This window comes from Aphelocoma coerulescens, chromosome 2 (genome assembly GCF_041296385.1).
Source record: "Aphelocoma coerulescens isolate FSJ_1873_10779 chromosome 2, UR_Acoe_1.0, whole genome shotgun sequence".
NCBI classification, from domain to species: Eukaryota; Metazoa; Chordata; class Aves; order Passeriformes; family Corvidae; genus Aphelocoma; species Aphelocoma coerulescens.
The window spans coordinates 23,926,575-23,952,163 of NC_091015.1; the positions used below are offsets into that span (position 1 = coordinate 23,926,575).

The 25,589-nt window shown below is 39.4% G+C and overlaps 1 protein-coding gene across 3 annotated transcripts in view; it reads right to left on the minus strand.

The window, feature by feature from the left end:
* The window catches only part of CDK6 (cyclin dependent kinase 6), a 139,451-nt gene that overhangs the window by 14,610 nt on the left and 99,252 nt on the right, over positions 1-25,589 (minus strand). For all 3 annotated transcript variants that reach the window (XM_069006826.1, XM_069006829.1, XM_069006828.1), the window contains exons 6-7: positions 4,528-4,578; positions 534-669 (exon numbers count right to left, since the gene is read on the minus strand). In XM_069006826.1, the coding sequence (XP_068862927.1) occupies positions 534-669; positions 4,528-4,578 (187 nt within the window). The remainder of the gene's footprint in view (positions 1-533; positions 670-4,527; positions 4,579-25,589) is intronic.

The following is a 25,589-nucleotide window of genomic DNA, read 5'->3' on the forward strand; positions in this document are numbered from 1 at the left end:
ATATATACACTGGGCTGTACCAGCCCAATTTTTTTGCTTTTGTTCAGCCTTGCCATTTGCAAGAGGCAGGAATCGGTGATTTCCAAGTGTCAAGTTTTCAGCCTTCAGTAGAAGGCATGCAGATGTAATCTGCCACTACAGCCTATTTCCTGCTTTATACTGGGTCTACTGTACCACAAAAATTGGTAGATCCATTTTTGTACTCACATCAGGCCAATACCGTAAGAATGGCTGAATAAGTGGCACTACAGTGGTCAGTAATGAGGATCTAATCATAAGGTCTAACGAGAGGTAAAACAGATAGGTCCCTGACCCAGTTTCCTAATCTTGAAGTACTCTCAGCTCTGACACCTCTTGAGCCAAAGGCAGTGTCTTTGTGCTGTTGTTTCACAGATTAACATGAATCGTTTTATCTATTTTTGACCTTTTTTTTAGTAACTCCATTAAATGGAAACTGCATTGTTTCTTGGCAAGTTGCATGCACCGTGGGAATATCAGTCACATGAGTGAGGGAACAACAAACTGAAACTCACAAGGAGCAAGTCTTTGCCTACTTCATCAATATCTGGTACAAATTTTTCAATAGGTTGTGCGGGTCTGGAAGTAAAAGCATTTCTTGGAAGGGCAACATCATTAGGCCAGTCCTCTTCTTCCGGGAGTCCAATTACACTGTGAAATGAAAAACATAATGTTAGGTCTGAACATTTATGCAGTTTCCCCTTTATATTGATTACAATGAGTGACAGTTTATAAGTATTTTTGTTTAAATGAGCTTAACTATTTAATTGTACAGTAGTGCAATGATCTCTGTGAACAGAAGTTGATCAACACAGGTCCTCAAAGTGTTTGGTAGAAATCATTTTGCGGGCAGCACAGTTTTCTGGCCTAAGCCTCAATTTTCTGAGTCTTTTTGTTGAAAAAAGGCAGAGTGCTTTAGAAAAAAGTTGCTTAGCTCTTGACTGGATGGCGCAACATATGTCACTCCAGGATGATTAAACGCAGTAGGTTTCAAAGGGAAATTGCGTGCAAGGATCTTTTTTCACAAGAATAGGGACTGAGAGAAGAGTGTGGGTCAAGATGAGGGTAAGGCAATAAAAGGGATGTTTCATAATGCTTCAAAGCTATGTGCAGTAATTGTTGACCAAATTTAAACAATTTATTTGCTTCACAATACAGGTTTTAAAGTCTCAATTTAGAAGTGGAAAGGCACTTGAGTGTCTTTGTCGTTTTGCTTTCAATTGTACTTTAGTTTTTCTTCACTCTTTTATAGAATATTGTAATTTCTTTCAATATTTTATGTCTTTATTCTTTAAATTATACAAGATATTTATACTTATTAAATAATCATGCTCAGGTCTAAAACCCACATAAATTAAATAGTAGGTAAACCACCAATGATGGATTATGTCTCATACATTTCACATTTTAGTCTAATGCTAGTATTTGTGGGGTTGAAAACCAGTTTCTGATGGAAATTCTGGAAAAGACCATACACTACTTGTCTGGTTTCAGGGAAAAGAAATTGTTATAACCTGTAAAATCGAGATTTTCAATGGAAACGCTGACAGGCTAAGACAAGAAAAGACTTAAAAATAATGTCACTGAATACGTGGGCCTGGATAAAGCCCACTGCCACTAGGGAGCAGCATTGACCTTTTTTCTCACCGAGTTTGTCGCAGGACCGGGGGAGGCCATGGGCCAACCACACCGAGGTAAATCATATGTTACCTCAGCGAACTTAATGGAATTACCCCACCTCCACCTACATGGATTTTAGATTGTAATTTGACTCACCTAAAATACCTCTAAAAATTAGTATGTCCTCAAAATAACAGCATGGCTGGAAGGGCAAAGCAATTACAGTCGCAAGACAATGAAATCCTACTACACCTGGACATACCACAACTCTTGGGAAACGCTAAGTTGAATCTGTATGAAAAACCACACTTGGCGTTCATCACCAGGTACAATGTGGGTATGGGGCAGCGCCCTTGGCCACGGCAGTTAAAGCCTTTGGATTAGATATTTCAGGATCTGGTCCCATATTAAATGTAATACAAATAGCATCACAGATGGGAGAGATAGGTATGTTAAATAACAATGACATTTAACCTGTCATTCAAATGTGTTTGGTCAGTCCCACTTCTTTTAACAAATGCCTGGCAGAGCACGAACAGGGCAGAATAAGCACAGGAAAAGCTAATGACGAGAAACCAGGAGGCAGCCTGTCAGACAGGGGAAGGCTGGATGAGACTGAGAGTGGAAAGGAGAGACACACTAGTTGCACACATGGAATACTCAAACCCCTTAATAACCAATGTCTGGGTAGCTGTTCTCGCTCTAATGGTCTGGTGGCACCACCACTTTAGTGACTAAGTTTGGGAGTATCTTGGTAAATTTCACCTCCTGCCAAAGGTTCAGGCCTGGTCTTGAGAAATGCTGAGTACTTTCCACTCCCATTGATCACAATGGGAAACAAATCTGCTCAAACCACAGCAGTATAGCAAAATCTATGAGGATATGCCACATGCTGGTAGTGTCCTGGAAAAGCAGGAGAATGTTTTGGGCCATTTACATTTACATTTACCCTCACACCCAGTGGAATTTTACTGTCAGAAATCACAATGCACATGCAAAGCAAAGGCAGACCACAGCCGCATTATCTGAAAGAATGCATCAGCCCAGATCGCATGCAAATCCTGAAACTTCCTTCTGTCCAAATTGATCTCCAGAATGAGTCACTACTGTAGAAAGAAACAACCCTCCTACAAGAAGAGCTATGCCTAACTGTAGGGGGTTCTCCAGCTGTGAAAACACAAAATAAACACTACTTGGCATAAACCCTCAGAACCCAAGACAGAAACTTTTCAACTATTTAAGAACTGTACAAAAGAAGAAAACCCAAACCTTCTCTTTAAGTAGATGTGTAATAAGGAATTTCCTCTAAATTTAGCACAGCATTTTCTTTTCTTAGTGAATTCTTTTCTGCACAGGTAATCTCAGCCCCTAGGGATGGAAAGATCCCCGCTGGAGGCTGCCACTAGCAGCTAGGCATTTAATCCTAGCCCAGTTCATTTTCATTTTCCCCTTAAATGTCACAAAGGAAAGAAATCACAGCTATGTCTTTTTAAATTGCAAAATATGTTGTATGTATCAAAGCTGTCTTCACTTAATAAAGAAGAATATTGTAGGGCTAAAGTAGTAGTTTTGGCAGAAGAAGAAAAAGGAAACTTTAAGGACTGATTTTTCTGGATTGGGCAGGAAGAGCTATTTAGCGCATGACAAATTAACCACACAAGTGAGTCACATACTCATGGTATGGTATGCAGGAAAGGGAAGTCAACTGTGTGAAATCAAGACCTGCAATTTAGGAACCCCACATTAAATAATGAAAATGCTTAGAAACAGATCTGTTATGATTTGAGAACTGGAAAAATGGTTAAACTGAGAAATTCATTATTTGTTCAGTTTAAGCTTTTCTTAGAAATTTTACTAGTTTCTCTTTGGAATATCTTCAAGAAAATAACATTTTGGAATAATACTTCTCTCTCTCTCTCTGTGCTATCTACTTCTTATTTCATCCAGATCCCTGGATCCCTGCATACAGAAAGGGAAGTCAGAGGTGCAGAGGGAAACAGACATTCATTCTCTGGATTGGTACCAGGTCTGTGTGGCTTTGATTTCCTAACTACACGATATGGACATCAGATCTTAAATTTACATGCCTCTTAAAAATACAGCAATGGTCCTTACTCTGAAGAGCTTTTACAAGAAAAAAGTAATATAATCCTACTTAATTATCATATTGGTAGTATCAATAGCTTAATTTTGGACGAGAAATATTTTACCTCAGTGAGTTTAGAGTCTATCCACCTCCTTAACCTATTTGATATATCTGAAAACCACAAACTCACATAATTGTAAAATGGTTTTAAAATAAAGTCAATTTATCTCTGAGAAAGCATGTTAAAATATTTCCTCTGTTCTCACAGTTACCTTCCTGACCAAAATAAGGACTGTTAACAGGCTACACAATGCAGTGTAAAAGCTAATGTATTTTTAGATGTTCAGAAGTCTTTTCTGCAAAGATGCTGTTGGTAATAATCTTAGAGATTTCAGCTTTTAATGTATTCTAATGTTGTTTTCTGCAATGCACAAAGAAATCACCAAAAAATAAAACCTCTGTGTTTGTTTACATGAAGAGAATCTCTTGGACTTAACTGTTTATGAATATGTATGAATGGCACATGCACAGTATATTTGAGAGACTTAAAAAGCCCAAACCCAGAGACCTCATAACTTCCTGATGATGGCTCTCAGTCTTGCAGAACTATATTCCATGTTGCTTCCTCCTCCCACTCTGACACAGAATACATGGAAATATCATGTTGCATACGGCAGAAATAGGAAATATGTTCTAGGAATACTCTGTTCTAGTCACATGATTACATAAAAACATGGCAGAGCAATCTCACAGGGTTTCAATGTTAAACAGATACTGACATAAGGCAACTAGTTATTACTTACTCAAAGATTTTTCCTAGTTGATCAACATCTGAATTTCCACGGAAGAGTGGTCTGAAAAAATAAAAAAAATTTTTTAGGATGTGACTTGCTTTAATGAATGTAAATTTGTATTTGTCATTGACAGTTGCCAATGCAGGGTGAAAACGTGGGGGGTTTTTGAGACTTCAGATCTTCTGCTTCCATGTTTTATCCAGTCTGTGAGTGAACCTTTCAAGTTTCTACTAAAACTGGTAAGAAAAGGGGACAGATGACACATATTTTTGAATATACTACTTTTGAAAATTTAATTGTGACCTTTTGCATGAATAATTTTCCCTCAACTAATACTGTCCTATGAATTATATCATGAACAAAATAGTTTTCACTACAAAGAACACTAAAACAGCCGTTAAGAGAGACAAAACCAGAGTGAATGTCATGCAATTCGTGAAAACATAATAAAATTAGAGATTAATTATTATTAATATAAATTCAAAATTAAATTTCTTGCGTACTGTATATTGGAAATGTGCTCCTAGGTTTAAGGGGTCAAATAAATGACAATGGATTCATGAAGGTCTGTAAACAATGGGGTGTGAAACAGTACAGAATTTACCTTGAAGTAGAGGAATACTTCTGCTGCATAAATAAAGATATGTTCAGGAAAGAAACAAATTGTTAGGCTGAATGTCCAAAGGCTTTTAGAAAAAACAGTGACTAAAAATACTTTCAGACACACTTCTTCTTTTCAAGTGCAATTTAAAATATTTTCACTCACCATGTATAAAATACTATCACCCCCTAGTGCCAATGTAAAATATGAAATTCTGATTTGTATGGCAGTATGACTGTATTGCCAGCTTTGTGTTGAATTCGGTAAGGTGTGAACAACAGCGCAATTTTATGTTGAAACTCCCAAGATATTCCAACATTTTACTGACAGATGAGTAAGGATCCGGCCAAGAATGAGGGATCTGTGAAGATCAGGCCACAGGTGTTATGTACCTTTTGGTTCAACAAATGGTAGATTACGCCAAGAAACACGAGTCACACACACTGCAAACTGAGATAGCAACTTGGGCTGGCTGATAGCCAGGCTGCCCCTCTATTCTGGATCACGGCTCTCTAAGTACAGTGTATGCTGTAAACTCATTGTTACAGTTTCTGAAACTGTTCAGCTGAGACACAGTGATTGATGAACAATGCATAATCCCATGCTTTCACTGGCAGTCTTTGGTTATGGAGAAATACCCACTCTCCTGCCTCTCTCTGCATACTCCTCTTCTGTCTGATACAAGTCTCTGACACCAGTGACAGCCAAAGGCATAATTTCACTGCTGCTTTTCATAGCAGGAGATCTCTCCCATCTACAGTGGACAACAAGGAGTAGTCAGCTATGGTCCTCCCCCTCTCATTGCCCATATGTAGGAGCAGGTGTAGGATCTGGATCTCCTGTTGCTAACCATGAGTTAATGCTGAAAAATGACACTTTCCATCTTGACACTCTCACAAAGGCAGCGGAGCTCCATGTCACTGCCTGTCTTGTGGGTCCATTCCAAATACAGTAAGTAGACACAGAGCGCTGTGACATTTCTTAGTTAGACATAACAATCTCTGCAGAAATCTGGGCCACCAAGAAAAAGCAACAAACTGGCAGACATGCAGTTCTTTGATGAACTAAACATGCACTTTGCCTCCTTCTTGTGTGCTGCCATCCAGGTCACGTCATATCAACTTACACTCCAAACTACTTTGTGCAGGGACATTGAGAGAACAATTTAATCAAGTCTGATTTGAAACCATCTGACATGAGATTTGATCAGATGGAGTAAAATGTGGTAGCCTGTTTTTGTCCATAAAGGGCTTTATTTATTTTGATTCTGAATAAATAATAAACAATGGGATGTTTTCTTCCCAGATACACATGATATTTACTAACTGTAGCTACTTTGACAAAATCATTGCAACTCATACTTTGGGATTTCTGTATTTTTTTTAAGCTTTAAGGTATATAGCAATACTGGCTTCTAGAAAAACCCAAAGCTTAACCCACTCAGGCAGGAGCATCTACTTCCACCCTAGGTTTTGAGCCTGATTTTCAAAACATTCAATAGCTACAATCCTAGCATTGTTTGTGGCAGCACACACACTCTTAGACTCTTGACTCCAAAGTCAAGCAATATGACCTTAGACATTTTTTTGAAATACTGCTTGAAATTACTAACATACAGTTACTTTGAATATTTAATTTCGGCTCCAGCATTAGAATATTGGGGCCCTTCAAACTAACACAATCTACACATTCAAATAATCATATCTATGCAAATGGAAAGTGTATTTAATGTTTTAAAATGTATGCTGAACCCTGCATTAATGTGAAAGCTTGGCAAAGGCAGCCTTGTTTGCAAATCACCTTAGGCAGTGTCATGCCAAAACAAGTACAATTCTTGGGATTTTTAAGGAAGGTTTTTCCCATCATTGCTGCTGTCTCAAATTCACTAAGGGCTAAAGCAAGAATTTAAATTCTTTTGAAAGTATAATTATATAACACAAGGTGACCTTCCAACATACTTTGATATTTCATCATAATAAAGTGTTATTAATTCATCTTTCAGCTTCCTATCCATCCCACCATCATGACTACAACAGGATGCCAACTCCAGGTTAGGCACCACTAATATAATGAAATTTGCCTCATGAATTTTGGCTAGAGGTTCAATTGGAATACTGGATGGATGATTGGAGAAATAGATTCCCCTAATCAGCAGCTGTATGAAGTTCTCATTTCACATTTTGGCACTAGTTAACTCTTTTGTAATGACTTGACTGCTCTGCAAGTCCACTACACATAAAAACTTTCACCTCAAGACAATTTTTTAAAGATTCTTAAAGATGAACATCAGCTCTCCCACCACCTTTGAATTGAAAGCATACTCAGCAGTCACAGAAAAGTAAAATTTCACCTTTGTTCTTGGTATCTTTCACTTGACTCATACACCCACTCACTCCCTGAGGTTTATTTATGCAAGCTTGATCCAGAAGTCCTTTCTTGAGCATATTTTCTCCTCTCTGTGATCATAATCTGTATAAGAATGGTTAAACTCTGGAGCCTGATTTTGTAGAATTCCTTCTTTTTTTTTTTTCAGGAAAGGCATGGAGCTGAGTTTGTGTCCTGTGGCAAGGGATGTGAGTCTGTCCTCTGGCTTCAAAAAACACCTAAAATCTGTGAGTACATGTATCTCAGGAAAGAGGGGTATTCCAATGGATGAAAGAGCTATCCATGGGGATTTATTTGCCTTTTGTGTGGTTCCTCAATCCTCTTAAACATCCCTGACTTTGCTTGCTACAAAATCCATGCTCTGAAGGCTCCAACACCATTATTGTTACTAAGACACACACCAAGTAGGGAAGAAGATGGGAGAAAAAGATTTGGAGTGCACCTATGACATTTAATTTCCCTGTTTGCTCATAAAGTCTCAGATGCTTCCCATTTTTGTTCATTGTTGCTTCTTTGATTTTCCAGGGAGACGGAACAAGGAAAATGTTACAGGGAATATGCAGGTGCCCGTCTTGTTTGACTACTCCTTCTCCTGGCCTTGCAGCTAGGCCACTATCCACTGCCTCTGGAATGACGCCCACTGTATGGAGGAAAAGCCTTTTCATGTCTGCTGCAGGACCAGAATGCCCTTAGCGTACAGATATGAAGATACGATGGAAGCACTGCATTACTACCCAGTGCTGCTAAAATAAACTCCTCCTGAGCCAGTAAATACCTCAGTTCCTGAGGTACAAAATGTGTACCTGCACAATTAAATGGTATTATCTGTGAGTCTGCATTGTGACTATTTCCACAGGATAAATCTATCTACTGTTTTGTATGTCAGTCCAACACAAAGATGCACATAACTCCTGGGCCACATGCGGAACAGCAGTGCCAGCAGGTTGAGGGAGGTGATCCTTCCCTTCTGCTCAGCACTGGTGAAGCCACACCTGGAGTGCTGAGTCCTGTTCTGAGTTCCCCAGTACAACACAGACATGGATGTACTGGAGAGAGGCCAGCAAAGGGCCATGAGGATGGTTAAGGAACTGGATTATCTGACATATGAGGAACAGCTGAGAGAGCTGAAACTGTTTAGCCTAGAGAAGACAATCTCAGTGGGGATTATATATATAAATACCAAAGGGAGGGTGCAAAAAAGATGGAGTCAGTCTGTTTTCAGTGGTGCACAGTGACAGCACCAGAGGCAGTGGGCATGAACAGAAGCACAGGAACACCCTGTGAACATAAGGAAACAATTTTTTACTGTGGGGCTGACCGAGCACTGGCGTAGTTACTCAAAGAGGTTGTGGAGCCTCCCACCTTGGAGATATTCAAAAGCCATCTGGAGATGGTCCTGGACAACCAGTTCTAGGTGATCCTACCTGAGCTAGGGGCCTTGGACCAGAAGATACCCAGAGGTCTTTCTAATCTCAACCATTCTGTGATTCTGTGATAGTACAGAAATAAAAATAGGGATCACAACATAAAGTTGCAAAGGAAAACCTCACAAATCCTGAAAAAGTTACCATTTGCTTAAAGTTTAAAAGGCCTTTGCACCACTAGTTTTCTGGCTAAAAGGCTCTCATGCTTATACATAGCTGAACAAACTAGATTGAACCATTTACCAGCTTTAGGCTCTTTTTCTCTTGTCCATGACCTGGCTCATGCTTTTGCTCACACTCATGCTGAGTTCCACCTTTACTGAATATTCTTTCTATCTGAACTGGATATTAGTGTCTGAGAAGTTGAGTATTTTATACACATTTTGTTTCATGTCTGTGCTACTCAGTAAAAACTGAGATATAAACATTTCATAAGCAAGTCTCCATGAAAATATTTTCCCTGGTGCAACTCAATGGACATGCCAAAGCAGTTCTTAAAGTATTGTATACAATGAAAATGCAATGACATCCAAGAGACAAATGAGTTTTAACTGTAAACTGGCCACATTATTTCTAGCTTTTACTTTCAGTCTTTGGTCTACAAAGCAAAGACAATCGAAATCTTTTCATAAGGAAAGTTAGAATTTTCATGAAGACAGGAATTAAAGATACTGATATGCACTGTTCTAGTCAAACTACAATGTAGACACAAGGAAAAAATCTAATAAAACCACATGCACAGGAAAAGATTTCTGCAGGTTTCTTGACAGTGACTGACATTTTGAACTAATTAGTGACATTCTGATTGGAAACTATCTTTTAATTTTGACACTGGTAAAATGGACACATGGAAGAAAGGTCACGTGAAGAAAAACTGTACTGAAGAGTGAAAACAAGGTAAGAAATTCACTTTCTGACCAAAATATATTACTGAGCTCTCATGACAGTTCTGGAGTTGCCAATACAAGTGCTTCCAAAGCTAGACAAGCCTAGTATCTTTCCAGATATAAGTAAGAAATAACTTCCAAAATAACTACCTGGGTTCTTTCTGCTAGTTCATTTGCTCACTGTGGTGGCAACAGCATTTAGGAATTCCATCCCCTTCCTTGTTATCCCAGAAAAACTGTAAGGATAATCTCTTAATTACTAACTTGAATATATACAATATTCTTAGTGAAAAGCCTGTATATTGGTGATCCATGTGTACTCAGGCAAGTCCTACAAGAACTCCCTAAAATGAGAAGAACATAATGGGTGGGAAAGGTACAACTTGATTTTTGGGCAAGTGGGGCTTAGACACTCTGGTTGAGAAGATGCCAAGAAGTTGCTTTGGGAAGAAGAGCAGTGAATTCAGAACAGGTAGCTGCAGCTTTGAAGGCATTATACAAAATGAGGGAGGTGTTGAAAATCCATGACTATTTGACATAGTGAAGAAAAAAATGTAAAGAGAAATGGTATAGCAACAGTTAATGGAAGGTGTACACAAAATTTTAGAATCTGATTGTGTTGTAGCAGTTAAGTTTAGGAGTTTGTATGTCTATGTATGTAACAGCAAAAAAGTGATGGTGAAGAAATTAAAAAAGCTAAAGCCAAGTAACATTTGCCAAGGAATCCTGCATCATGCCATGGGAAACCTGCCAAACTACATAGTCAGAGATATATTAGAAGGATGGGCTGGGTTTTTTTCTTTTCATATTACAAAATGTGAATATCTGGTAAATAATCTGTCAGATTCTTAGTTACTTGTTATGAAGAAAATATTTTCATTTTAAGAATTAAAACCAAACATGACCTAAAACTGAAATTATGAGATGACTAGAAATAACATGATCTGGACTGTCCTGTGGAAACCTTTATTCAGAGGGATTATTTCTGAGTTGATTCCTAGCCACTCTTGTTGCTACCACTGCTTCTCTTTGACAAATTGCCTGGACAAGTCTGTACTACAGTATGAAAAGAGAAAGTAAAGAAAGAAAAAAAAAAAGCATCACCTTTTAAAGATGAAGATCATTGGCCTTTCTGGTATGTAAGATGAATAAGGTACAATATAAAACTTTAATCTGAAAACAGGCCATGATGACAACATTTCATGCTCTGGACAGTTACCCACTTCCAGTCACAAGTGACTTGCCTCAGCTGTTGTGTAATTCAGAGTTCTCATTTTAAACCTAACATTTTCTTGTACTTCTCTCTCTCCTTTCCCTTTAATAATATCTCTGTGTGGGTGGGTGCCAGACACTGCATAGGAAGAAGTTACTTCATGTAGAGGTTATTATGCTTGATCATAAATTTCTCAAAACTTTTATGAAACTTATCTCCTCTCCTTCAATATGTAAGAAGAAAGATGACACAGACAAAACGTTACAACTGAGGAAATACTCTTCAGCTAAAATCTGACAGAAACCAGATCAGCCATCTTGAGTTTCTCATTTTAGTCTGTAAAAGCTTAATTTCTTTCATTCAAAAATCTATCATCCTTTAAGTATGATAGTATCACAGTCATGAATAAGAGCTCTTAGATGGGGCTATCTCAGTATTGAACTATTATAAGAACCACGGCTAATGCATTAAAACCTGCAACAATTATTATTTTCCCTGAAGCTTCTCATGCCACCCAGTAGACAGAAGCAGATACAAAAAGAGGTAGTTTTGCGAACTTCCAGTTCTGTAGCGTGTTGAATTTGCTCACCATTGCTATTTAAAATTAAGTAAATGAATTCTAGAAATAAAGATAATATTCTGACCCCCAAGTGCACATATAGTCTAGCTCATAAGAAACATACAGGATTTCTTTCTCGGACTGAGAAAACCAAGAGCTTTCAGAGCTGGGTGCAGATAGAAGTGAACAAGGAAGGACCCAATTTCAGATGGACGTGCATGTTCCCTTTGTATGTGCAACTGAAAGGGAAATGTTAGTAAAAGGGAAACCAAACAGAGGCACCCTGTACAGCTTTATGATCAAAGCAGGGCCAGCCTACTGTGTAGAGTGAAGTTGATCCATAATACATAATGATCTCCATAAGTAAGGGAAAACACAACCATCTTCAAAGCTTCCTTAAGAACTGGCAAAGGAAGATCTTTTTCTGGGTGCTTAAAATTTGCTTGAAACCTTTCATGTAAGCATAGTCCCAGGTGGCCTTGGAGCAGAATCATGGGCCTTGTCCCCCACCACTGACATAAAAGGGAGCTTTATCACAGACATCAATGACTCCAGGTTCAAGCCAATTGAGATCTGGTTTCAAACCTAAGAAAAAAATCATGCTTCAACAGAAGGATACATACATTATGTATGTCTATACATATATGTGTGTATATATATATATATATACGCACACATGTAAGTTCCCAAAAGTAAGATAAGTGTAGATATTATCTTTGACCAGAATATGCTGTATCATAGGCAGATCTCATCTGTTCCTGGGCAGAACTGCTTCAGAATTCATCACTGAACATTGTTTTTTGAAATAGAAGAGCCTTGATAGGTTGAGCGTCCTTCACTTACTCTTTTCAGCACGCACGTCACAGTTGTCTTATCTGTGGACATTTGTTTCCCCACAAGATTTGTAGGTTTATTTCACTAGGGCTTTAAGGGTTATTATCTCAGCTCAGGAAGCATGATATAATAGCGGCACCTTGAAAACTGTCCCAACGTTTGAAGCAAATTCTGTAAATACATACACAACTGACCTTGGAAAAATGGAAAGGAAAAAAAGTGTGGTCTCTGCTCAGTGTGGAAAAAGAAGCATTTCTTTTGTTTGTACTGACAGTTCTACCAGCAATATGATTGAACTATCTGTGTATTAAACACCCATCTCATCACTGCGCACAGTTAAGTTACATCTACTTGTCCATCATCAGTCTGAAATTTAATGACATAACTAAACTGCAGGCTTCTGCCTTTTGAAAGCAGCATCAGAAAGAAATACTGATATGACACATACAATATGGTCACAGTCTTCCCACAATCACTTATTTAGTTTGAAGCATTCTCTTCTCTTTCATGAATTTATTTCATATCCCCTTTTTAAACGTGCACTCTTTAAAAACTGTCACACAGCTTTGGCCTTCTTGTGAAACTCAGTTGTGGGGTTTGAAGGCAATAATTGAGGCATGGATTATATAAAGGCTGTCTTATGTGGAAGGATAGGAGCCAAGAGGGCTCCTTACTCTCCTGTTCCCTCAAACATGCAATGGTGCCAGTGTGCAGGACAGTGTGCACGCAGTGTGTGTTTGCCTGTGCAGAGCTCCTCATGCCTGTGAACAAATTTGCCCATAGTTTCCTTGAACAGATCTATATCCTCCCTCCAGAGCACTGTTTTACACCACTTCTTTCATTTCACTCATAACTTACTCCTCACTTAAAAATCTAGCAGACAGCACTCCAAAATGACACATTTTAGCCAGAAGATGAAGATGCTCTTTAATGCTGTATTTCAAAGAAATGGTTTTAGAACATCTCTATCACAGCAAAAGACCAACCTTCAAGGTAAGCAAGAGGAGTTTCAGTCAGTTCCTAGTCTTTATCAATTACGTAAATGAAATGAAAGCAGTCTTCTACATGAAGTATCTACTCCTTTATCCTGTATGAAATTTCATTGAAAATCTATTCAAATCACAGTTTTCAGAGATACAGAATTAATTTTTTTGTAGTTCCACAATTTTACTTGCAATTCCAAGATTACTTTGAGAAAGCTCGTCAGTTGACATTTACCATATTTACTGATGTAAAAACCCCTTTTAAAATGGGCTTTGCTCGAGAGTGCCTCTAATGCTGGCCAAGTTTTAATCAAGGTCATGGATATAGAACAGGTTTTAAAGTCTGAGGCCGTCGAACTAAAATTCAGTAATGTTCCACAAACTGGGTATGTTCAATCAGATTGCTTTCACAGTAAAGCTTTAGGCTAAAAGGTTTTGTGCCATTAGGTTGACTTCTCTTGCAATACATTCTTTTAAACCAAATGTCTAACCTTGTTATCATTCTTGTATCAGGTGAAAGACTATGCACACATGATTATTGCCCAAAGGAAACTAACTCTTACCTACCTGTGATTCTTCCTTACCAAAGGGAGAAGGAAGTTACAGAACACATGTACCATACATACTGGTTCATTCAATCTGCCCAAAGATACTGAGTGAGTTACCATCCACATATGCGTTCCCAGGGCTTTAGCTCTATCTAAGCAAGGATCTCCACAGACTAAAATATACTGTACAGATAAAAGAGCTTGTACTCTAAATACTTAGTACAGAATAATGGGAAAGGATGTCATAAATGATGTTTTATTTTCGCCATTATGAGTTACACAGAAAACGGTACATCTATTTGACTAAATTACTAGTCTAACTTTAAAAAAACCCCACCAATAGACTCTAGAACTGGGAAGAGTAAGGCAAAAAAGCAAGTATCTGACTACAAAAGCACCAGAGAAATTCTGAAATTCAATCTTTTCTATCAGCTGCAGTAGTATAGTGACAACATGACAATGAGGCAATGGAGGCTGCACATGGGCACTCTGTGAGACTTCAGAGAAGGGAGCTTCAAGAGGTGTCAAATTCCCATGTCTGAAGGGAAACATAGAATTCAAAGATGTTCTCACAATCTAGAACATAAAATTCTCAATACAGAATGAAATCTAAGAAAAAGAGGGTTTTTTTTCCCCTTCTGAGAAAACATTAAAAGCTAAGAGAGAATCCTTGGGTTTTCTCTCCTTGTGGGCTTCAGCTACTCCTGTGCTGCATGAAGTACATGTTTTGATTTCTGATCCCTTTATTTGCCTCCATATTAGGTGTTAATGGCACCTGTTGCTCTAAGCCTCTCTAAATTTTCAGATAAATCTGAAACATCAGAACTGTGCCCACCCACAACTAATATGCGTCATCACCTTCAGCTGTAATAAAACCCTCTTGGCCAGAAAAAAACTCTGCAAGTGGATTACAACCCTTCAGACAAAAAAGGCAGGAAAAACATTTCAGTACTAAATGGCAAACTGTTATGTGAGCAGAGGTTAAATTTCAATTTCAACCTTTTTCCCCAGCTGCTGAGTCTGAGTGTCAAAAGAGATGAAAGTGGATTAGAAGGATGGTGTGAAAAAAATACTTTAATTTTTATCAGCTGTGCTGGCTTACAGTGAATTAATAAACACCTGCAGAAAAGCTTGAGATAAGCATTTAAGGTAGAAAGTTATGTACAGCAACCATACAAGGAAAACTGATACAGTTTTAAAAGGCCAGTTAAACTAGATACAACTTTGCCCTAAGCAATACTTCATCCCATGCAATACACTGTACTCAAGCTGAGAAGCTGTGAAATTTACATTCACTGGCCCATAACAGTGCATAGTAATCTGAGTTCACCTATTAGGAGCTCTCTGGTTATTTATCCTCTTCAGCTTTTAGTGATTTCACATAATATCTTTTTTCCCACTTGAATCCTGACCAAAGGAAAGAGTAAGGTATTTTTTATATTAAAGAGAAAACCCAAAACCTAATTTCCAGGTGGTGACACAGCTCAGATGCCACCCTTCTCTATGCAGCGGCAGCACATTTTGTGCTCCAGATTTGTGTGTTACAAGGCTCCCCAAATTATTTTTGCAACGATTTTCATGCTGTTGTCTCTCCTTTGCCATTGCTGAACCAGAAGCCTTGCTTTTGTGTTGTCTGTGGCACAACTCTATTGGCTTTTGACATCATATTAATTGGAAAAGCACACAACTCTGTATTTACAGAATGAACACTTCCTCAGTCCTTGAAGTACTGAGCACATGTAGCTCCTTGAATCACCCCGTATCTTGAACTTTTCTGTCCCCACATTACCACGGTGTTCATCACCTTCATGTGCACTCCAAGGAGTAGTGCTCAAGATCCAGATGGAGATGGCTGCCATTACTGAAAAAAAAACCCCTAATTTGTTCAGAATTTAAAAAAAAAAACCCAGAATCCTCTTCTGGAGTAAGCGAAAAATCAAGTAAATGCCTCTTCCCATGGTAAGCCATTTTATGCCTTGCTTTTCATACAGTTGTGGCTGGCAGGTTTGCCAAAAATAGAGAGTTTGCTAAAAAGTCTGAGCCCTCTTTGAAATCCACTCGCACTTTCCAGCAAAATTCCCTTAAAATCAACATCTTACAAGATCTAGGAGATGAGCAACACCTACCTCTCCTTTTGCAATTACTCCTCAGGAATGGAAAAATGATTCCAAGGCAGGAGAGAAGCAAGCAAGACTGTTTCTATGCTTGAGTGGGTAGGACACCCACCTAGAATACAGTTCTGACTCTGTACATGTACTCTTTCATTGCTAATGGTCTGATGAGATCTAGGTTTAACTGAGCATCTTCATTCTTACAGCAGCACAGTATGATTCATCACTGCCAAACAGGCTTAATTTAACAGCTACAGATAGAAACATTACAGAAAAATCTCCTGCTATGTATACTTCTTTAGATGCTGAAAGCTTGCTCTCAAATTATTTGGATATAAAGAGCACTTAAAAAATTATTCAATTGTATAGAACAGTGTGTATGCTGTACTGACATAATCATAAAACCTGTTTCATGGACATAATCTAATAAAAAATATCTGATAATTCACTGTAGTTGGTGAAATTCTGGATGATATAGCTCATTGAGTCATGTACTTTTAGGTAACTGATTCAGACTCAGTGAAAATCAATAGTAACTGAATCTTCATGCCAATTTACTCCAGCTCAGTAGAATAAATGAGTGGAAATGAAGTAATCCCTTGGATGAAATTCTTATTTGACAAATGTCTATATTCCAAAAGCACTTACTACTGGCAAACTTAGATATGTTATGAGAGAAGCTATGAATATGGAGAATATTTAAGTAAAAGAAGAAATACTTTCTCAGAGTTTTTCTTAGAGTTGCATCTGGACAGAATGCATTCAGTGCATCTATAAAAGGAAAGCAGAGCAAATTATGTATGCATTTCTGGAAGAAGTCACATGGTTTGACCATGCCAGACAGATGGTTCCTAAAACACTGCAAAATGAAGCATGCCATAAGCATAGGAAAGCAGCCAGGCAGGTCACATGCGGACACCAAGAGCTCTCTGCTTGTCAAATCCTGGCTCTGTCTCTAGCAGTCAGCATACCATGGTGGCTGTGTCTCACCTGGACTCATTTATACAGGGCCAGCAGGTCAGGCAGAGCAAGCAAGCAAATGTAATGGCAGTGCCACAGGCCTTGTGCAAACAAAAGTTAGAAGCAATGCAACAACACGTGCTTTCATAGCACAAGGCAAACTCTGGCTTCAATTGAAGGAAGAAGGGACAGGAACTACTGTGACATAGTGTGAGCTGTATCCTCAACACCAGCCCCCTGATGGCAAAGGTGGCTCCAGCTACATGTGGGTAACACGTGCTGCTCTGTGGCAGGTGGCACATGCATGCAGGAGAGGCTGTGGCCACCTCCCTTTCCTCACCAAGTTAGGACTCTAGGTCTTTGACATCTGCAACTACAGACAACGCACAGACTCCTAGACCACCTGGCAAGTTCTCTGCAGTGGTCTGAACCCTGCAGCATAGGTAAGCTTTTCCACAGAGGCAGTGGGGGGCTGCCTTTGGGCACCATGACTCCCTTGTTTTCCAGAAATCTAAATACCAAACTTCTTCCTTTCTCATTGCCATTTTGAGGTCTCTCACAGCCAATTATTTGCTTGGTACAAAGTAGTACAACGTCTCAGAAAGCTGTTACATTTTGCTCTGCTATCCTTAGCTGTTTTAAAACTCCGGAGATTGTCTGTTCCTTTAGGTCTGTCTGCTTTCCACTTCTCTCATGCACATTTATGGGGTTTTCTTACATGGAAAGAACATCTAACAGCCTTGGTGACCAATTACATATGGAGAAGTGCTAGTCTGAAGCTGTTGAAAAAGACGAGACAGATTTGTCCTATATACTTCTCAACTAGTACATACTGTCTTTATGACTGACCAATGGTAGTCCATTATTAGATTCCTTTTCTGGACAATCAAACACAGAAAACTCACTAAAGGCTGCCCAGATCAAAATGTCTGACTAGACACTTAATTTGGAAAAAAATCTTCCACACTTGGGAACTCAGCAACATGAATCACGGTTGAAGTCTAGTCTTTTTACCCCCTCTCCAGAGTACACCAGTGTCCAGGAAAGGATCCCAGGAATTTAAATACCTTTTTGTAGCCATTTTCCTATGAAAGAGAAAAGTAAATAAAAACAATGTTTAGTTGTATTACGAGTCAAACAAAAGTACACAGAGCTTCCCTCAGCCAAACTCTAGGCAAAAAGCAAAGTCTCTCTCAGCCAAGTTCCTGCAGAGGGAAGCTGTGTGAAAGAGCCAGGAGACCCTTTCAAATGGAAAGTCTTTGGGCAGTGTACAGCTGGCTATCCCTCTTCAGGCTAGAGAGCAAGGGGCATGGACGACACTGCTCTGCTTCTCTCCTGTTCCCTGGCTGGTGGAGTGACTGCTAGAAACAATCTGCAGCTGGGGGTCTCACCAAGGCAGCCCTCAGGCTGCTCTGGCTTATCACAGGCACGAACTTGTCTTTGAGATGCTCCAGAAGACACAAAGGTGGTGCACCTTCACAGCAACTGGCCAGCAGCTGTGCCTAGCACAGCTCAGATCCAGATGTTTCTGCTGCCAGCTGCATTTCCAAATATTCGTTACAAATGCTATAATGTTAATACCAAGGATTTACAAATACCTACATCATGACTGACATGTTGCGGTCTTTCTCTTAACCACAAGGTCATTTCCTCTGACCTCTGGCCAGACTAATTCAGATTGTCACAGACTGGAATGTTGCACCTCTGAGGAACACATATATTTTTAAAGACTATGTGTTCAGGGGGATTTCAGACTAGTGTTGTGCCACTTACAATGAAGAAACTATGGGAGGCTTTCCAGGAGGAGACCTCTCTTGTCAGGTCCCATCTGGGCTTGAGCTGTGTGCAGCCACTGGCTGCCGGCCCAGAGCCACCGGGTCCCGGTCCCTTGGTCACTGCCTGGCCTGACACGACCCCCCACCTGAACCTAACAGTCAAACTAAACTTGGTCAGCTAACACCATTTCTGTGGCACTTTGTACCACTGCTTCGGGGTTTTCTGTCATGGGTAGTGGCAGTTTTTGGTTTCTATGGTTTATCAACAGTTTCCCTTACCAACAGATCTATTCCTCTGACTGAAAGTCTGGCACAGTTGGAAGCTAGAAGGAAAACCACAAGTGAATGGCCTGGCACTTACCACTCATCTCCAACCACAAACCGATACAGTTACTGGATTTGACTAACGGCTATCAATCACCCCAACTGCAGACAAACAGATATGAACTAGAAAAGGCTTGAGGGAAAATATGAGCTAAAAAACAACATGGTATTTTAATGAGGTGATGCTGTCTTGGAAACGCATTTATTTCATACTCGATAATTATGGCATTATTCTGTTTGCCCTTCTCTCCATTAAGGTGTGTTTGTCCTTTGCCTAAAGCCAATGGAAGTTATGCCTTGGACATCACATTAAACAGAAAACAATCCTCATTATCCAACACACTGGAATAACATGAACAAGTGCAGTCCTTTTATGTTAAGTTTCTTTAAGTGTGAATCAGAGTGTTATTGTTGTTCCATCAGATCACCGAGGTCACTAAGCTAAACCGTGGCTTGTGTCCATTCACCTTTAAAAATACTTGAAAAAATTTTTGTAATAGGCTGGCCACTTATCTGGGGAGGAAGAAAAAATCTTATTTTATTAGGTCTAGTTTGGAAAAACAATCAGCCTCCCACACACCCCTATGCACATGAATGGCAGAAGAATAAATGATGAAAAGTGCAAAGCACGGAATTTTGAATGCTGACAAGATCTTTCTAAGGAACAAACCTTCTCCCAGTACAGTTGGTCTGGACTTTGGTGAACTTTTATGGCACTTGCAACTTAAATCATTCTTGTAACAAAACAAGATAATTTCCAAAAATGGCAAAAGAAACTCAGGCCAGAACTGTACAGTACTTTGGTTCAAAGGTTGCAAATAAAGCTGTATAGCTTCTACAGTTCTAAGCTGCAACATCCACCATTGCTTCTTAAAACAAAACAGAAAAAAAAAAGTTGTTATTTTAGTTATTTGTGCTACCAAGATCTAACTGTAAGCAAGCACACAAGTGAATGATTACACTTTGGAGCTCTTGCTCCACTAGATATCCTGGTTTCAGGTTCACTGGAAAACACCAGATAATGTGATTGCAAAGTCTGTGTTTAAATTGCTGCATGATAAAGAGAACAGTTCTCTCTTAAACCACACTTAAAATGCTTGGCAGTTTATATGGAAAACATAACTTATAAGCAGCATTCATAGCTGTACTTACTCAGTTGCATTTTGCCATGTCTCTACTGTGTTTGTTTTGTTATACCTTCCCTCCCAACATCCAGTAATACATCCTATTTTTTCTTTTGTTAACAGATTCCTCTGCTGCTGTCTCTAGTTCTTCTTTCCAACCTAAAGAAGACTGAGAATATATTACAGATCTTTTCTCTGCTTTTGAAAGACATTTCAGATATGTGCTGAAAATAAGAGACCACAGCATGAGAAGGAAAAGTTAAGCTAAGAACTGAAAAGAAGTAGAAATTTTCCATATGGAGGAATACAGGATCTAGCAGGCAAAGCCAAATATTCCTACTGCTGCATAGCTACCGTGCCCACTTAAAACAGCAAGAACTAAATGATCAGATACGCTGAAGCACAGTAAAATAACTGACAAGGAATGAAAATGAATCTGAAATGAGACTGTCATAGAAATATGCCTCACAATTTTTTGCATGGCAGTATTCATATTTTAGATGCTCCGTATTATCTTCAGAGCCTCTTTTCAGACTGTGCTCATGGTAATGTTCTTGTATGTGCAGAAAGGTAAAGTAAAACTGAAGTCTTCACTACTATCAATCAGAGTTGTCTTTCTTTCTTTCTCATGTTCAGTATGTCCAGGATTTCATCTGCAATATCCATACACACAGCAAGAAGTTAAAAACCCCATCTGTTGACAATTCACAATGGTGTGCAAATAAAGCAAATTTTAAAAAGACAAGGAATATAATCCTTCGCTATAGAAATCAGACTAAGTTTATCCATTTCAGTTTCAGACAGTTCTGGTTATGGTGGTTTACATGAATATGTAGTCTTTCTGTTCTGCTCCCGTTCAAACCCAAGTATCTGCAGCCACATCACTGATGCACTTGGGCTGTGGAAGGAATATGTCCTATACTTAGAAAAACAAGCTCTATATTCAACTGCAAAGTATTTGCTGATAATGTTTCAGTATATGATACTTTACTGTTGACTACAGGCTTTAAACAAATGTTTCTGTGCTCCCAATGGCTTCACTAATTGAATAATATTAATGGAAATAAAAATTTAAGTAATGACATACTGTTACTTAATTTGTAGTGAGGGTCATTTAGCACACATAAACAAAGCCCCCTGTCAGATATGCATTTGCAAAGTTACATATTGATTATTCTTCAAGACCATTCAACAGCAAAGCAACTCATCATAAGGAATGACTAACCCAGGATATACCAGGAGGACATAGTACTTCTAAATTTCCAAGCAGTTCTCTGCAATAGCAGCATTTCTGTGAACAATTTCCCCCCAAGCCCACTGTCGTATTCAATCTCCAGATGAAGAACACACTTAGGCCATTGAGAACCTGTGGCTCTCTGTTGAACACACATTGCCAGATGTATACCTATTTTTTTTTTGAAAGTGCAACCTTAAAAGCCTGTATCTGTGAGAGATTAGCACCTACAGGAGGAGCTAATTCAGACCAAATGAGCACATGATGAAACTGATGCTGGTTAGGACAGACTCAAGGAAGAACTGGACTGCAGATCTCTTTGGAGAGAAAAGCCTGTCCTGTTCAAAGCACCACGGAACCTGCAGGCTCTGTTACAAGTTATCACTTTGTTGCCTCTGGTAACAAACGGGAGTTGCACCTCCTTCTCTGGGTAAGGACAAGCATACAGTAGCTCACATACTCATGGCCTGACTTCCTTTGAAGCTACCTTGTTATGTGTGTATGTGTTTGCGTGTGTGGTATTTTCACACACTGATGACAATAATCATACTTCCAGAGTAGCTTAAATCCATGCAAATTTAACTTACACACACTCTTTTGCCTGTGCTATGCAGCCTCATGGATCCCAGAAGAGAGACACTGTGAATTCCACCCTCAGCCTCAGCTCTCAGCTGACAGTTCTTAATAGCTCCCACATACATTGCAACCCTTATTTTAAACAAAAGCTTCACAGTCCTGGGTTTATGTCACAGATGAGACAACTGAAAGCTTGTACAGCATCACTGAAAGACGTGCAAAGCATGGAAGCTGGGACACCACTATGCAACACCCTCTCCTTCCTTGCCCGTTTGCAGCACTGTCTTTTACAGCGATCGCTTCAAGTGCTGTACTGTACACATTAACAGAAAATAGCTTTGCCACTCTTTGTGCCACCCTGTCACACTGACTTGTTTCTCAAGAGGTTATAACTCCTTTGAACTCAGGGTTAATTTCAGCAATGATTTCAGTGAAGCCAAGACTTTACCACACGATCCAGCTAAAGAGAGTTACTCTTTTTACTCAGTGGCAGAAATTCAAACTTCCCTATCCAGCTTCAGGTTTTGGAGACAGCTTAAAAAAAGGTGTTCCTGTTACACTTGGCTGTTTCTGTCTGCAATCACTTGAGCATCTTCATCCCACAAAGCATTAACTGAAATTTCAGCTGCAGAGCTGACTGCTCTTCCTCTGCTCACGAGTCAGGTAGAGGCAGAAGTAAAGGGCACATTCTGAGTGGGTTTCCCTTCTCAAAATCACAGGAACATTAGGGTTGGAGAAGACCTTAAAGAACATCCAATCCAACCATCAATCCAGCACCACCACAATCGCTCCTATTCCATAGCCTGAAGTGCCACATCTATGTCTTGAACACTTCCAGAGACAGTAACTCCACAATCTCCCTGGACAACTTATTCCAATGCCTGATCACTCTTACATTGAAATTTTTTTTCTAATAGCTAATCTGAACCTTCCCTGGCTCAGCCTAAGGCCATTTCCTCTTGTCCTTTCAACTTGAGACATGGCAGAAAAGACTGACCCCCACCTCACTACAGCCTTCTTTCAGGCAGTTGAAGAGAGCAATGAGGTCTCCCTGAGTCTCCTTTTCTCCAGACTAAACAATCCCAGTTCCCTCAGCTGCTTCTTATGGGACATGTTTTCTAGACTCTTCACCAGCTCCATTTGCCTTCTCTGGACACCCTCCAGCACCTCAATGTCCTTTTTGAAGTGAGGGAACTAGAACTGACCACAGCACTCAAGGTGCGACCTCACCAGTGCTGAGTACAGAGGGACAATCACTGCCCCAGTGCTGCTGGCCGCACTATTCCCATGGTCTCCTTCTACAGACCCATTCTACCACCTGGTTCTATAGTTGACACAGGAAAGTACAGGCAATGGATCTGATGATGGCACTTCAAACTGTAATAATAACCTATGGCTTGTTTGGAAAGGGGAATAAAGATTTACTATATTTTAGTGCTTTAGGTGATCCACAATTACTCAATACCCTAAGATATTGTAGCTAAGAATGAGTATGTGTACTGCTAGTTTTTTTAAACCTGATGTTTTATGATTCTAGGCAGCCTGTAGGTCCCAAATCCAGTGTTCATATCACCGGACAAGGCTCTAAGTTTTGATTTTATCACATCTGTGTACATTATCTAGAACAACAAAGTCCCAGGCTCGCATTTTTTCTACACACAAGAATGTAACTTCTCTAATCGGACACATTTATACCACTGACAGATGACTTATATGCCAATAGCTTGTTTCCCTGTGTCTGCTGTTTGTGTCCACCAGGGAACTTGGCCCACCACAGGTATTTTAGTAGAGTCACACATCTCTTATCTGCTGTTATAATTTTCAAGTACAGTTGGTAATGCAATAACTGTCTCACATATATTAGGAGTTGACAGAGTAGGCTGAAAAATGAGACAACTGCTAAAAACATGATTTAATACTTAAAATGAATAAATAATAACCTCATACTATTCATGCCAATTTTGCGGCTTATGAATTTCTGGGACTGATGATTTTAACAACAGCAGGCTGATTAGAACACCATGGAGCTGGTGCATGAACAGTCTCAGTAAGAAACCCATGTGATCGGAATTAATTTCCCTCCTGGATAGATGAAGCTTGTTGCACTGAGATAATACTGTTTTACTTTTGCTTTGGAGAGGTGGAAACGGGTTTTGGGAGAGGACTGTCTTACCAGTTTTGGGTTTGAATTGGTGCCTGTAAACATGCAGGCATAACACTGGCCACCCTCTAGCATATGACTTCTTCAGCTTGACCAGGCTGTGAATAGAACAGAGGCTACAAAATTCATAGTCTCTTCTGATGATTTTTAGCTCTGTATTTACTCCAAAGGGAGACAAACTCAGTTGCTTGTTTAATATTATAGTTAAATGAGCCTAGCGGGAATTGTTACATAGACAGCCTGACTCCTGAGTCCCACATGCACACCTACCAACCTCCTAGTCTGTGCAGGATTGAAATCATATAGGAGCGGGGTTTTCAAAACCAGGCATGTATAGATGCACTAACCACGAAGCACCAAAACATTTTGACATTTTTTCTCAAGACTAACTACTCAGAAGAGAAACCAAGATTGGTGATCCGAGTTCCCTTTTATAGAGCATTTCACCCAGCTCTGTATCTGGGATTCCAGTCTTTTTCCCCTTTAACCCTCATTCACCTGGATTAAGTATTACCTAACTGAAGCAAGAAGACAGACAGCCTTTTCTTCCCTAAAACACAGGTCATGGCTTCCTGCTTAGGAGCCACCTACACTCCTTGAGCCAGCTGGAAGAGTTTTATGTATCCAGACAGAAGTGGATGCTACTTCCACTTTAGCCTTTCTCTTTAATGAGGTGTTCACTGAGTAGAAGGTACAAAGCCCTTTCCTATTGGTCTGGAAAATGCTCAGCCTCAAAGCATAACCTTTTTAAAAGCAATTCAAATCTTTATCTAAACATTAAAAAAAAGCCAAAGGATGTCCCCATGCCCTCAAGCCCCTGTCAATCCTGCCAGCTGTATCTCTGAAGGACTCTCTGATATGGTAGCAAGCCATAGCATACCTTACAATTTTCCCCACTGGTTTTTACTATCCATGCACCAGAGCTTTTAAATCACAAAGAAAACAGGCACTAGGACAAATATGTTTACACCTTCATTAGATAACGACACTCCATCCAAATGTCTAGAAGTCACTGCAAACTGTTTAATTAGACAGGAAATTTAAAAACTGGAGCTGTCATACAAGGAATTTTTCAAGTAATGCTTTATTTTGGGGGTGCTGTCATCAGCAGTGCACATGGACAGAGAAGACACACAAAGCAGAATAGTTTCTGTGTACATAACATACACCTGACTATTGAGCAGCTTATTGCTGATCTGTAAATATAACAGGATCCTTGGGAATCCAACTGAGGGATTTTAGGATATAAACTCTATGCATTCATCTCTGCAGAAGCCTATAAATCTGTACCGAATTAAAATGTGCGGTTTTAGAATAGCTGTGACTTTATACAAACCTCAGATTGTGGGAAGAACAGAGATAAAAAGTGTCA